General features: G+C 38.7%; 1 protein-coding gene across 1 annotated transcript; it reads right to left on the reverse strand.

The window, feature by feature from the left end:
* Positions 1-1,809: 1,809 nt before the first annotated feature.
* suox (sulfite oxidase) lies at positions 1,810-10,075 on the reverse strand. The gene is made up of 5 exons (XM_053316593.1): positions 9,946-10,075; positions 7,029-7,099; positions 6,544-6,712; positions 5,058-5,324; positions 1,810-4,192 (listed from the first exon to the last, which is right to left on the reverse strand). Exons 2-5 carry the CDS (start codon positions 7,085-7,087, stop codon positions 2,969-2,971), a joined length of 1,719 nt encoding a protein of 572 aa, XP_053172568.1. The 5' UTR covers positions 7,088-7,099; positions 9,946-10,075; the 3' UTR covers positions 1,810-2,968.
* Between the last annotated feature and the right edge of the window lie 4,699 nt (positions 10,076-14,774).

Below are 14,774 nucleotides of genomic sequence, written 5' to 3' on the forward strand. Positions count from 1 at the left end.
AACTAGAATATATCTGGTTTATCATATAAAAATGTCTTTTTCATTCTCTTGCAAAGAAAATGACGTGCAGGAGATCATCTACATCCTATTAATCCTGTTGGGCCTAATGACAAACTACTTGTCATCATGGGAACATCATGACTCCCACTTTATTAAGAAATCACACAAGCTGACATTAAAACACAATAGTTTTAGACTAATGACAACTCAAATAACTGTAAATTTTACTTTATATTTTTCAGATTTTCTTATTATAGTCCATCTCCTCCTGTCATTTTTTCCTCCTGATATATCCCCTCATACTCACCTCCCTTTTTATCTCTTGTCCACCTTCCTTCCAGCTGCAACCTCATTCCTCAGGAAGCTGTCTGGGTCATTTCATATACCATTTCCTCTGTTACCACATTTTGGAATGATTAAATAAAAGTAAATATCTCATCATGACTTGGTATAATTTTACTGTATACTTTAAAAAAGATTGGTGTCAAAGTCGAAGTATCTAAATCCAGGGTGATGATTTTAGTATCAACATGTGATGTTGGACAGATAGTTGAAACTTCACTTTTTTCTGCTGAAGTAATTAAAAATGTTGTGATTATTAGCCATTCTCAGCAAATGACTGCACCCTGATGGTTTCAGCTGCTACTTTAAGAACTGGGAACTGAATTTTACCAGAAACAACTTTGGCTTTCACAACCACACAATGTATCACTGTGTGAGTGCAATGTAATCTTTCAGGTCATTAAATTCCTGTTGTGAGACTTGGAATTATCCCCTTGGTTTGGTGGTTTTTCCAGATCTCACAGTGAAGCACAAGTCCTGAGTAAGTCCAGTAGTTTTCTAGTTTACAAAAAAAAGTGAGTTCATGTGGTTCCCATAACAACAGTGATTACGCAGTATATTACTCAAGCTGTTACAACCTCTGGGGACTTTCTCCTTTCAAGATAATAAGGTCAGTGTGCTTACATATGTTCCAACTCTCAAGTCTAAACAAAAACTACGACATCACACCTATTTTTTAACTAGCATGTGAAAACTGGAAAACATTTCTACATGCTATATTTTGAATAATTAAAATCACCTTTGAACAAGAGTAATTGTAGTAAATGTTTTTCTATCAACTTAGGAAAACTGCTGTCAGCTACGATGTCAATGTGTTAATAGTTGAGCAACACCAAAATCAAACAGGTAACAAATAAAAGGAAAAACCAACATAAAATGTCTTAGTAAGGTGTTGAGCCAACACATGCCTCCAGAACAGCCTCAATGATCCTTGTTATTGATTTTTCTCTGAACTCTACTAGAGGAATAAATACCATTCTTCCAAAGATATTCCCTCATTTGATGTTTTGATGCTGGTGGTTGGGAACGCTACCTACCAGGTAAAATATCTCATAGGTGTTCAATTAGGTTGAGATCTGGTGGCTGTGAAGGTCATAACATATGATTCAAATCATTTGTAAACTCATAAAACCATTCAGTAACCTGTCTTGCCCTATGGATGGGAGCATTGTCATCTTGAGAGGGACCACTCCCATAAGGATAAAAATGTTTCATCATAGGATAAAACAACTTTGTATTGACTTGCAGTGATCTGCCCCTCTGGACTCAAACCATGCCAGCAAAATGAACCCCACTGCATAACAGAGCCACCAGATCTCCTCACTGTAGGGGTCAAGCAGTCAGGCCTATACCGGTTTTTCATTTAATTTGTCACCCATGTGTAGTTCCTTGTTCAGAAATGTGCTTCATGGCTCTGACTCTTCACCAGTGAAGAATCCAAAGAAAGCAAACATGGCTGATGATCAGTTTTTGTGGTTTCAGCACATTTATTTCAAGTGTAAAATTAGAGTTGTTTATTCATCATCTTCAACGGTAATGCACATTTTATACAACACATGGTGTAATCCAAGTTAATCTCAGGGCTAACTGCTATGACAGGAATTCAGCAGATTCAACTGTCAGTATATTTGAACATTAATATAACTGAATATGACCCTGAAAAACAGCAGGATTACTTCTGGAAAAGCTGTGTGATCACTGCAGTTTAAATGAGTTTCAAAAGCGTGTATATAAAGGTTAACTGTAGCTGGCCTGACAAATTCATTTGTCTGCTTGATAGGAGTTAACATACACTCTTGTTATATTCCTCTAAGAGTTTTTCTGCTGAGCTCAGAAAACTCTCCATTACCTGACACTCGCCTGATAATAGAGCATTTGTTACAGATCAGATCAATCCAGAAATCTGTAATGTGTTGTAGTGTAGTTTGATATGCACGCAGATCTCCAACAGAGATCATAGTCAGGTCTTGTGCTTCAAATCAACTTTGAAACAGAGAGAAGTACAGCCTGAGGGTCATAGTTCAAATCTGACAGCTTAAAGCGACTCAAATTTCTTGTGCAAAATTATTATTTTTTATTTATTATTAAATCTCCTGGCTTGTAGAGGTTAATTTTAAGAAAAGCACAGCTGCAGATAAACAACCCCCCAAATGTCTTCATTGAAAATCAATTAATTGCATTCTTGATAAACTTCAGTTGTTCCCTCAAGTAAACACTCCATGCAACCCTAACAGCCTTCACTATAAATACAGTTACTACATAATTAACTTCATTCTCTGCATATTCCATCATATTAATAAAAATGAGGCTTTTAAGTTATGATGCAAGTTAATCGCAAAGAACAATTCAACCCTTTTCATAAACTGTGCGTACATCTTCGGCATTAAGGATGATTAGAAAAATAAATGTTTTCTTTCCTATAGATCAAAAAGATTCAGGATTATCTGAATCACATTCTCAATTAAGACAAAAGTGTATATGGATCTATATCTGACAAAACTGGACATGTTTTGGTTTGATCATTTACAGGCTTCAGCAACACTGTTTTAGATACTGCTGAAATTCTTTCAGGAAACAAGACTGTATAAATATCTTGTTTCTTGTGTATTGACACATCTCACAGAGTCTATTCCTCACTCTCGTCCTCTCTGATCTTCACCTTCACTCGGTGCCAGGCGTTACTCAGTACTCCTCTCAGGTTCCAGATGGGAGCAACTGTGTCCGGCTGCATGTTGTAACTGTTGTCAACTGCCTTGCAGATGATCTCCAGCTCTTGAGCCTCGGGAGGAAGAGGCGTTGTCAACTCCCAGAGCTTCCAGGCCCAAGCTCGTCCCGTTGGTGGCGTAGGTCCAGGAGCTTGTCCCTTATCGCTGTTCCTCAGCTGGGCCACGTGCCACGTCTTCCCTCCATCCAGAGAAACATCTACACGCACCACCTCTCGGCCTCCGCCACTCCATGCATAACCCTTCACGGTCACCTCCTCGTCACTTCGGTCCACCACAGCGCCATCTGCTGGTGTGGTGATGGCTGACTGAATGGGCAGCTCTTGGATTGCCGGAGCAGATTTAAAGTCCACCGTGTCCCAGTCCGTCCCAGGGGAGAAGCCCTTGTAGTCATTCTGCTGCCAGTGGCTGCTGCTCTCCTCTGCACTTACTATGATCTTACCCAGCCACTTTACATTGCGTGCGCCCACTATACCCGGTACCACAACGCGGACAGGGAAGCCATGGTCAGCCGGAAGCTCCTGACCATTCATTTCATAAGCCAGCAGCACATCACCTTCCTCAGTAACTGCCTTGTTTAAAGGGATGGAGGCACCGTAAGTCGTCCCCGTCACATCTTTGTCCAGCCCCTCAAACTGTACGTGGCGAGCCCACTGTGCCACCTCTGGCCCGTATCCAGCTGCCTGCAGTACATCTCTGAGCTTAGCACCGCTCCATGTGGCATTACTGATGGCAGCGATGCCCCAGTTCAGTCCTTTCACCAGTTTGATCGTATTCATCTCAGAACGGCGGTTACCTGCACACTGTAGCGTGGCAGTCACAGTGTGCTTGGGGAATCGAGTCTTCAAGTCCTCTAAAGACAGCGTCAGCACTCCTCCAGGCAGTCCCTCTACGTGCAGTTGATATGACGCTGGGTCCACCTGAGGAACTGGCAAGTGGTTCCTTTTGAAGAAGAAAGCAGAGGGGGTGATGTAGCTGTCAGAAAGGATTTCAGGTGGCGGCTCCGCATTGAAGGGTTTGAGGTTGTTGATGCGCAGTACGGGGTGACGCTCAGGGTCAGAGGAGTAGGGGTCGGATGATTTAATAGCCTGCTGCTTCTTCTGGTCTTCTGCATTCAGTTCACCAACCTTTTATTATCCACAGACACAGAAAAGTGTTATTAGCCCACATGGGTCTATCTCATTCAAAACATTTCTATTGGTCTCAAATGAGCTCAAATATATCTTTCCTTTGCTGCATACCAATTCATGCTCCCCTGTCTGAAAGGTGTTATATTGTACAATAAATGCTCTTCTGTTCTGTTGGCAGCTACAGAGCATTTTTTTCACTGGCCACTTGAGGGAGTGCCAGTACTTAGTCAACAGATATTATTTTTACCTTGGAACAGACTATGCAGTAGACCATTTCATATGTATCCTCAGAGACCAAATACATGACAGACTAAATAAATGACATGATTGTCCCAGGATCAAATTCAACAGCCCTCATGTGGTAATATCGATTAAACATTATTTAATGGCCTTTCATTCTAAAAAGATGAGTGAGGAAATGCTGTTACTGGATATGCAGATTACAGCTTTTAACTGCCATCAACTCTCACTTGAACTTTGAAACAAACACGCTCCTTTGTTGCAGGTTCGACTTTGATTGGTTGTCCAAATACAGCATCACAATAGCAATCTCAAGGTGAAGCAATGTTATAAAATGGCGTCGACGAATGTTTAAGCTGTCTACACATAAGGTTACTTTGACTAAACTTGGAAACTTTTCGCCTGCAAGACCAGTTCATGTCTGCTGAAAAAGCAACCTTTTATCTGAAAGACTATACTCTACCTGTAGTTCACTGGCTTCATAGTAAATACAATTTTTTGTGTGACAGTAAAGAAGCTAGTGACATGAATGTTCTCTCTTTGAGAGCTTGTTTGATGGACTTGAACATTTTTTAATAATGTTTTTTGAAGTATTAATAGAAACCAACTCTTATATTCCCACCTTATATTCTGAGAGGATTTCCAGCACATGTTCCTGGTTGTGTACAGCATACAGAGCCCAAAAGGGTTCAAGTGCCCCGCCCGCTGCCAACAAGATTTTATCCCCACCTGGGTGCATGGTAACAAACTCAGTGATGTCATAGACGCTGCCTTTGTAAGTCACCCACACACCGTCTTCCAGAGAGCGGTGCTTTGTGACTTCTGCCTGGCTGAAAATGGGAAGAGTAGATGTCTTGTCTGTGGTTTGAGATGTGTCGGCCTGCTGAGCCTGCACGGGAGAGATGAGAGGCAACATCAGTTTTATGATTGTAATTGCGCAAATGACACATGCTGTAAAAACAGCAGCAGCAGCATGTTCTAGGTTGTTACTGATTTTTAAACCTCTTTCAATTGTCAATTACCTGTGTTTGATCATAGAAGTTGGAGCATATACATGACTTACTACTGTTTCTGAAAGTAGTTAATCTTTAGAGAGACATTTAGCAGTATCACTGTGTTCACACATTTATATGGAAGAGCTGCTCTGGTGCTCAGAGAGGTTAAAGTTTTCTTAATGTACGTGTAAGAGCTGTACGGATGAACTCACATAACTTATATGGTAGTAAAGTCTCTGATAGGAGAACTTTGCCCTTATTGCTCTTACTGTGCTGATTTTTAAATAAATGAATAATCTAGTCCATCACTTTCAGGTGCAAGAACATAAATTTCAGTTTTGAGTTGACTTCAATTAGTTTAACAAATGTGAAAAGTAACACAATGACCTAAACAGGATGTTACTACAGCATTTCTGCTTTTATAGTCAGCGGTTTGAACGTTTGCACTTCCTGCAACTCTTCTTCCCTCTGCTGAAGAGATCAGGCAGTATACTCAGCTCAGCTCAGCTGAGGATGAGTGCACATGTTGAGTCACGCAAAATGTGGGAGTGAAAACTGACAAATGAGCTGCCAAGTGTGCACCAGCAGATATGATAGGTCATTGTAACATCTGGTAACTGTTTCCAAAAAAACATAAAAAGGGTGTGTGACTGATAGCACTATAACACTATAAATTCTTCCTGCTTCAATGAAATGTTACTGAACTTTAAATCGTACTGCATAATCGCCTACTTTTACCATTGAAACTGTAACATACAGTACACTTAAATGATGCTGCTCTAGATCAGCACATTATTCTTCATTGATGACAACACATCTGTCAGACAAAGCTCATTTCCACTGCTGCCATTTACTTTCAAAATGAGCGAGGGATTTATTTGGTGGCAATAAAGAACTATCTGGTAAAGGATTGTAGCTGGTGGACTGTAACCTGATTTCGTCGATAGTAATTACTGATCACTTATAGTATTTTATTAATTGTTTGGTCAATAAGATTTCAAGAACATTGTTAAATTAATGTCTTTAAATTGCTTGTTTTGACATCATTTTGCCATATGAGAAAAACCAAAAGGTTAACATCTACAGTCTTTACAGATCTCTTGGCCTCCTAACCTTGTGGTGGTGGAGGACATAAGCCAATACAGCTCCTGTACCAGCCAGCAGTCCCGCCAGGCCATGCCTCCAGCTGGAACTGTGAGCATGCTGGTGCGATCTCTGGTCATCACTGCTGCCGCTCCAGAGACGAACCGCACACGGTGCCACGACAGGTGTCACCTGATGTCTAAGAAATGAAAAGTTTTCATTGAAAACAATGGAAATCTAACTTCTATGCATATCAAGACAAACTCATTATTTATATATAGGTATTGAGTGTACAACTGTGTACAGTGTTATATGTTCATATGCATGTATAATTATACTATTCTGAGGTATTCACAGACTGTAAAATAAAATATAGAGTGATGAACACCACTAGTTAGTTTATTGTACACAATATTCTATTAACAAACTCTAAACTTTTGGTATCCTTTATGAAGGTCAGACCTGTAATTGGTGCCGGTCCATAATCTTTGACAAATACTGATGTAATACTGTACCTTTGGGACTTGAGGGGGCCAAATCGAGTTAGGCTTTGGCAGCGTCTGAGAAGCAGCATTGCACTGATATTCTGTGGAGACAATGAATTAAGGAAAGTTAGCGAACATCCTTCTTTTGATTTAAAATATTAACAAAAACATGGTCAAATATAATTTGGTAAACTCAGATTTAAATAGTTTGGTCTGGCAAAAATAGAGAAAAAAAGGCAAATCACAACTTCCTATTTTCAAACATCTTCCACTAATGAACTGATAAATGATTAATCGATTATCTGCTTATTTCCAGTCTGTTTGTTTGTTTATTTTCTAGTTGTCACTGGGTGACAGTGCAGATTAGGGTGGTGGTTTGGGTCTGCGTCATGATGGGAGCAATTAGTTTTAAGGCTCAGGTGTACAGGTGTACCGGCGCACGGTTTTTACCGCTCCCTAAGACACCATTTTCTACCAGCCAGAACCATTACAATTAGTCAGATCACTTCATAAAACCTTTTGCCATGATGTAAACCTGCTTTGAATGTGACTGTAATAAATGGAACCTCACCCCACTGTGGACGTCGCTGTGGACATTCATTCATTCCTCCATTCATTCATTCATTCATTCATTCATTCATTCAGCTAAGCGTGTTAAAAACAAGTCCCATCCCACACCCAGCCGAGGCTAACTGGTTGCCAGGATAGTCGCTATATCTGCTCTGCTTGACCTCTGCATTACTAACCATGGACAGATTTAAGTTATGCTTATGCCACTCAATAGGAAACCAAATACTGGCATGATATTAACAACTATCCTCAGGCTTGAGAAGCTGCTAGATTCATTATCAGAAAAGTGTCCATTCATCAGCACTTGGATGGTGGTAAATGCTATTTTTTTCACTCAGACTAATCTGGTATCTTTATCTGGTAACAACAAAAAATGCTGCTGTGTGCATAATTTTACACTTCACACACATTTTGTACGGTGAAATAACTGCTTCGTTTTATCTTTTTCAGCACAACTCACCAAACATACTCTATGTTTATAGTCCCTTTATAGTCTCATTAAAATGGCCAACTGAACCTTTAAACCTATTGACTCCTACTAAACTGACCAACCAGCAGTTACTTCAATTTTCAAAAGGAGCCAACCAGCTGAGGGGGAGTGAACAGAGACAAGGAGGAGGGCTCAACCCTGTTCACTCTCCTGACCACAGAAAGGTTAATGTATGTAAACACAGCACAGGATTAAATAACTACCCGAAACTTATCACCATTAAATTGGAAAATGCAATTTATCTTCTTCTGTTGACCAAGACTTGACATTTCAACAATAAAGATGCAGGACATGACTCAGTAAAGGCTCCAGTCTGAATAAAGGAGTGGACTGAATGTCTCTCAGCTCTAGATAAACATATTTGTCTTTAACTTCATGAGGAAAGACCTGTGACTGGAAAGACATTTAAACTTATTTACTATTAATTGGAAGTTTGGACTAAAATTAAAAAGGCAAAAAATGATAAGGCTATTTTAAGAAATAAAATAAAAAAAGAAGAATAAGTCAATATTACTATGTTTATTATACCACTCATAAAACAACCGGTAGCACGCAGAAGAAAGGAGCTTTATCAATCAATTACACCTGCCTTATCACTATTAACAGTGGCTACTGCGATTACGTGTACTTGGGGGTTATCTCCAACTTTCACTGAGGCAGCAAGCCAGCAGGCCAGCCAGCAAGCCAGTCAACAAGCCAGCCAGCAAGCAAGCAGCTAGAAGAGCGCCACTTAAACTCTGCTATTACTGAAGGGAAAGCAGTCCTCTCCTCCTTGTTTTAATGAATCTTGCTGTGTTCACAGTGAGAGAAAAGGCATTCTTTCATAAAGAAGAATGATAATGTTACTATAACTGAACTAAAACAGTGTCAACAGAATAGAATAGTAATGGTTTTGAAATCAGATATACAACTTGAAATGAAATATTGACTGTGCAAAGGAAATACAGACAAGAAAGAAAGAAATGAAGTATGTGAAATATATTTATGTGGCAAGAGCAAAGATTTTCTTTATCTGCAGTCCCTCTTATCTGATTGATAATTGACAGACCCTGGCACATTTACATTTCTCTTGATCAATTAAGTTAAGGAGTGTTACATTTAAGATATGAAGTGGAAAAGTTTGAGAGATACAGAGCTCCCATATTTGAATTAAAAAAAACACCTGTTTGTGTTGCGCAACAAGGGCTGAGTGAGGGGAAAAACACTTTTTAAAAAAACTGGACTTCTCAGGGATTGAACAACTACGGACTTCCTAAACTGCAAGTTTACTGACGACAAACTGTCTGGATATTGGACAACCTTCCAAATTCCCTCCTAATTTACATGCTGTTAAATTTATTCGTGTAAGTGTGTGTGTGTGTGTGTGTGTGTGTGTAGATTTAAAACAACACACTAAGCTGTTTATAGATACACTTTGCATTCATCGTCATATTTTATACCTGGAAGAAGTGCAACAGTATTTGATGCAAGTCCTCTGACAGTAATATTTATCATATAAACAAGAATAATTTACAGTAAACTTGATTGTGTAGGTCGGATATTTACACACATGTCAACTTCACTACTGAGAGGCTGACAGCAGGAGAAACTAGCGGTATGTTCATTTAGCCTCATGTTGGTACAAGTAACACGGCAGACACTAAAATAAATATAATAGCTATATAATAAGCTAGTCAGTTCAAATGGTGTAACAGCGGCCACACATTTTAATTATCGTGGCAATAACCTTTATATGAAGCTGACGGCGTTAACTTAGCTAACAGTCCGGTTAGCAGGCTGAGATTAGCCCGCCCGGCTTCACACAGCTGCACACATATAACATGTTCATAAACACAATACACATGACTTTAAGCTTCAGGTCCTTCTCCCGGACAAAGCAACACTCACTCTGGTTGTGTCAGTCGCCTGCTTGGACCATGGATGGACAGGTTTACACACAAATGCCCTCCCTGGTGATGAGCCGAAACAAACTTACTACGTTGCTCTGAAACGTAACACAGACTGAGCAACGTTCAAGAAGACAAATAGTATTCACTGGTCATCTGCAACACTCCCTACATCTGAGGCGAGCCAAAAAAAAAAAAAAAAACGTCTGAGGCGAGCCACCGTGGGTAAATATCCAACTTAAAACTAACTTCATTGCGGTAGGCGACCGAGCTGCCACCCACCAAGATAACAGAGTCAAAGTAGGACAACATTTTAGACATTGGTGTAGGCCTATAGATGAACACTGTGGGAGTATGGCTATTCAAACTAAGTACTATTTACTTTAGTACAGTTTTGAGGTACTTGTATCTTTTGGTCATTCATTTAATTTAGTAGGCTACTGAAAAACAAAAAATGGTTATTTGATTTTAGTTTTGAAATAGCCTACAAAAGGTGAAATTGAAAAACGAGCTGTTTTTTTCTTTTTCCTGGTCAATAAGGGATGAGCATAATTTTTTTCAATTTTTTGTTTTGTTTTTGTATTTAGAATAATTAAAAAAAAATAAAACCACTGGCAAACAGAAACAAAAAATGACCCGTTTTGTCTTATTCTAAGACCGGATGTCAAGGCAAGAGCACAATAAAGATTAATAATTAAAAAGAAAACAAATCCTGCCCCTGTAGGAGAAAAGTAACACTAACCACCGCTAAATAGTTGTATTTCCCTCTAAACTTCTCACATGGTTTCATTTCAATAAATGTTCAAATGATCCAATATTTCAGCAAAAATCAAAGATTAGAGAAAAAGTCCAAAAACTGAAAACATTTGTGTATCATAACTTTGTTTTTCATCTTTCCTCTCCAATTAATCGTTTTGCCACCCCTCAGATTGTTCTGGTGACCCTGTTGAAGGGCCCGACCCCTAGGTTGGGAACCACTGAACTAAACCAGCTAACTGTGTATAAAGTAGGTTAAACTAGCTCCACCTCCAGCAGCTACAACAGTAACATGCTGCTACACACTGATGCACACACTGACCAAACTACTACTTTTACTGCAATACTTTAGCAAGTCAGTCATCATCATTAAATCAAATTAAAGGCTTAATAGAAAGTGTTACCATTGTCTCCATGCACAGGTGGCTTCAGGGGCCCGTCTGGTAATTTTATTGAATATGTTTGGGACTGTGCACCAATCAAAGAATGTGCCAGAGGCTTTACAGCAGGTTAGTTTAGACTTGCTCCTGTACACTGATTCTTCATGTCCTTATCGCTTCCAGTCATCACACTTTACGAGCACACCCTGAACGCACCTAAATTTACATGGTAAACAAACAGAGACATGCAGGAGGGCAAAGGGATTAAAAGTTTGAATAAAGCCCAACATTGTCAACAGAGTATTGTGTAGTGTTGTACTGACTGTGTAAAAAAACAGAAGCTCAACAGAAACATTTGTCACCATCAACAGGAGTCAATGAGTATGTGTTTATCAGGAAACTTTAATGCTTCACTTGAAGGCCTGTTGCTATGGTGTCAAATTATTGCAGTTTGACCATGATATAGTTAGTTAGATGTGACTTGCTGCCATGATTGAAAATAAAAAAATGGATATGTGTTTGGCAATAACAACAGCATCAAATAAGCAGTAATAATATAAATATCAAATAGCTTTTTTATTGTGATGCTTGGTGGGAAAGATGTAGATTAAGTCTGTATCTCACAGCTGGACTACAGGTGGTCTCATCAACAAGGCAAGGACCCCCACCTACGCAGACTGTTCACCCACCCATGGACACTACACGTTTTATTAATGTAAATCTTATAATCTAACATTTGCCCATTTATATTTTCATTCATCACATCTAACTTGGTGCAGTACATTAACACACTGCATATACTATTTACACTATGAGCATTTTCACAATCAAATGCTGGTCAACCTTTTTTTCCTTCAATTTAATCTTGTAACAGCTTTTCATAATAATATAATAATAATAATAATAATATTCTATATTATGTATGATCACTTGATTTTCTTTTTTCAAATATCTTGATTTTTATAGACTACAAAACTGAGGCAAATTTTTTATATATGCAAACCTAACTTGGAATTGAACCTGATTTTGACTCACTGTTTCTCAAATTAAGTCTACATTTCCCATAAACTGCTTCCATTCACATGTTGCCACTTGTCCCATTTCTGCCTCCATGGATTGACCATATGTGCATTTGTTAACTCTTTTTTTATCCTTAAGACAATAAGAATCAGCTTTTAGACATTTCCAGCAGCAATCTCTTTATCTTTAGCTCAGTTTCCACCAAAAGAACAGTAAATAATCCAACATAGTTTCATCATCTCAATGTATAATGCAACCAGTGTCAGTCTTCTCAATGATAATCTTGTTTTTCTTAATAGTAAATACACCTTTGTTCATAAAATGCAATGCAGCAGTGATTCCTTGATGTTACATGATGCACATTTGACTAAAACCTAAAAGTAGATTAAAAATTATATTAATTTGATATTTTTTCCTCTTTAAAACAGTCTTTTCCATCCTTTAAATGGTTGTGGCAGGTATCAGAAACACTTCTTTTTCTATTCTCTTTTTGCTGTGCAGTAATTAGTATCAAAAAGGAAGAGATGAAGACTCACACCATGAAGATATTTCACACTCAAATTCCACCTGATTTTCTGTGTGCCACCAACCCAACAGAAACTACAGGACAACTGACACAATAGGATTTCTGCAAATTCAGCAAACAACTGCTAGTTCAGACACTAAACCATGTGGTACCACAGCATTTTAATTTTTTTCTTTCTCCCAATGCAACATTTTTTAGGTGTTTCCTTGCTGAAAAGCTGGTAACCTTAAATCACTCATAGTCATGATGTGTCTGGATTTGGCCCCTGTTGTGTAAAATATGGCTGGGGCTTTCCTTTTTTCCCATGTTTAAACTGTCCCAGTGTGAGCTTAACCATGTTTGGGGAATGCAGTCAAAACATAACCTGAGGCACGTACTTAGGATTAAGTTGCTATAGTAACAACTGATTCACTGGACTGGACTGCCTGTGTTTTGATGACATTTTCCAGACCCCATGGTGCACTTGTATGCTCGTGTTAGGATTCAGCCACAGGAATATTTTTCTTCGTACATGCACATATCATTTTTCAGGTAATCCAGGTTCATGGTGTTCAAGTTGTCCACAGTCCTCGCTGCCCTCTCACACCCTCAGGTTAGTAGAGTACACTTTGTAAATGGACCAGAACATCCTGTTGCTAATTGAAACATTTTAGACAAAGCAATTCCTTTTACCCACCACAGTACAGTACAGGCAGAGGCGCTATAAGGGGGTGACAGGTTAGGATGATTCTAAGGGCCTGTGATTGACAGGGACCTTTAAAAATGTGTAATAAGTTCTTATCATTAATAGACAATAATAAAATATTTGATTTACAAAGCACTTAATTAAACTTCATTTTTCTTATTTCTGGCAAAAAGTAACCATCCAAAGCCTCTATATTACCCATACACCCCCCTTTATCTACATGAAATGGTTCAGTCTCCTATTTTCACAGCTCAGTGTCAGTAAAGATTGTATAGCTAGTATTGGACTATAAGAACTATAAACTATAAGTGTTCTCAGGTAGAGGTGTGGTTACAGTATTTCTACATGGTTGGTGTTGGGGCCCAATGTGATATCTTTTCATGGGGCCCAAAATCCCTGGCAGCGCCCCTGGGTACAGGACAGACATTACATTTCCACATACAAAAAGAAAGTCACGGGTAGGCCACACTGTAACTAAATACACAATTAAAATAAATATTTAAGTAATGATATTGTGTGTAGGTTGTGCAGTTGGGTGCAATCTATGAAAGTATGCAAGCAGTAAGATTTTTTGCTGTGCAGCGGAATAAAAATACATTTAATGCTATGTTTCTGATGATTGTTTTTGCATATATTGTTGTATGGCTTTGTAGTTTTCTCTATCTGTGTAACCAGTTACCTTGAAATGACATTTCTCAGAATAAAACCTACAATATTGCCCCTGTGGTCTGTCACTGCTGTTCTCTCTAGCACTACCTGCTGGTAATGCCTATACAATCAACAATACAGTTGTTTCAGATCACAAGTCTGCCACAGGCTGCAGACACAGAGTGATGAACAATTCAGTGAAAGACAGATTGCAGGTTGTTTCATCTGATTGCATCAAAAAGCCCACAGGCTGGATTATATACTTCAGTGTTTCATAATAAAACATATACTGGAGCAAGTCAGAAATAGACATAAATGTATTCCTCAGTAGTCACCCCATCCTCAGCTTGATAGGAAACTGAACCATTAACTCCAGCTTCAGTTTGGTGAAACCTGTTCAAATGTAGTTGATGCATCACTATTTTTTTTTTTTTTTTTTACATTTTATTGATAAAGTTAAAGAGACTTTCACTGACTTCTTATTACAGGATCTTGAAGCACTTAACATACTCTGCTATTCCAAAATTCCCTTGAACTTTTCAGGATTTGAGTCAATCATGAGGTGAATATTTTACATGTATCCCTCATTGGTGCTCAGATAAACTGGTCTTTTCGTAATTTTCTGATTTTTTACTGATCAAAAAATTATTTCAGATCATATAAAGATCATTAATCTTCAGATTTAGCAACAGAAAGCCACGTAGACTTCATTTTGACACCCATATGAGTGTAAAGTCTGTGTAGGTCACTAGTTTTGCAGTAACTGTTTAAAAGTAACATGCTGTAGATCACTGAATCCCTCCCAAATGCAACGA

The sequence above is a fragment of the Scomber japonicus genome, chromosome 3 (assembly GCF_027409825.1).
Source record: "Scomber japonicus isolate fScoJap1 chromosome 3, fScoJap1.pri, whole genome shotgun sequence".
NCBI classification, from domain to species: domain Eukaryota; kingdom Metazoa; phylum Chordata; class Actinopteri; order Scombriformes; family Scombridae; genus Scomber; species Scomber japonicus.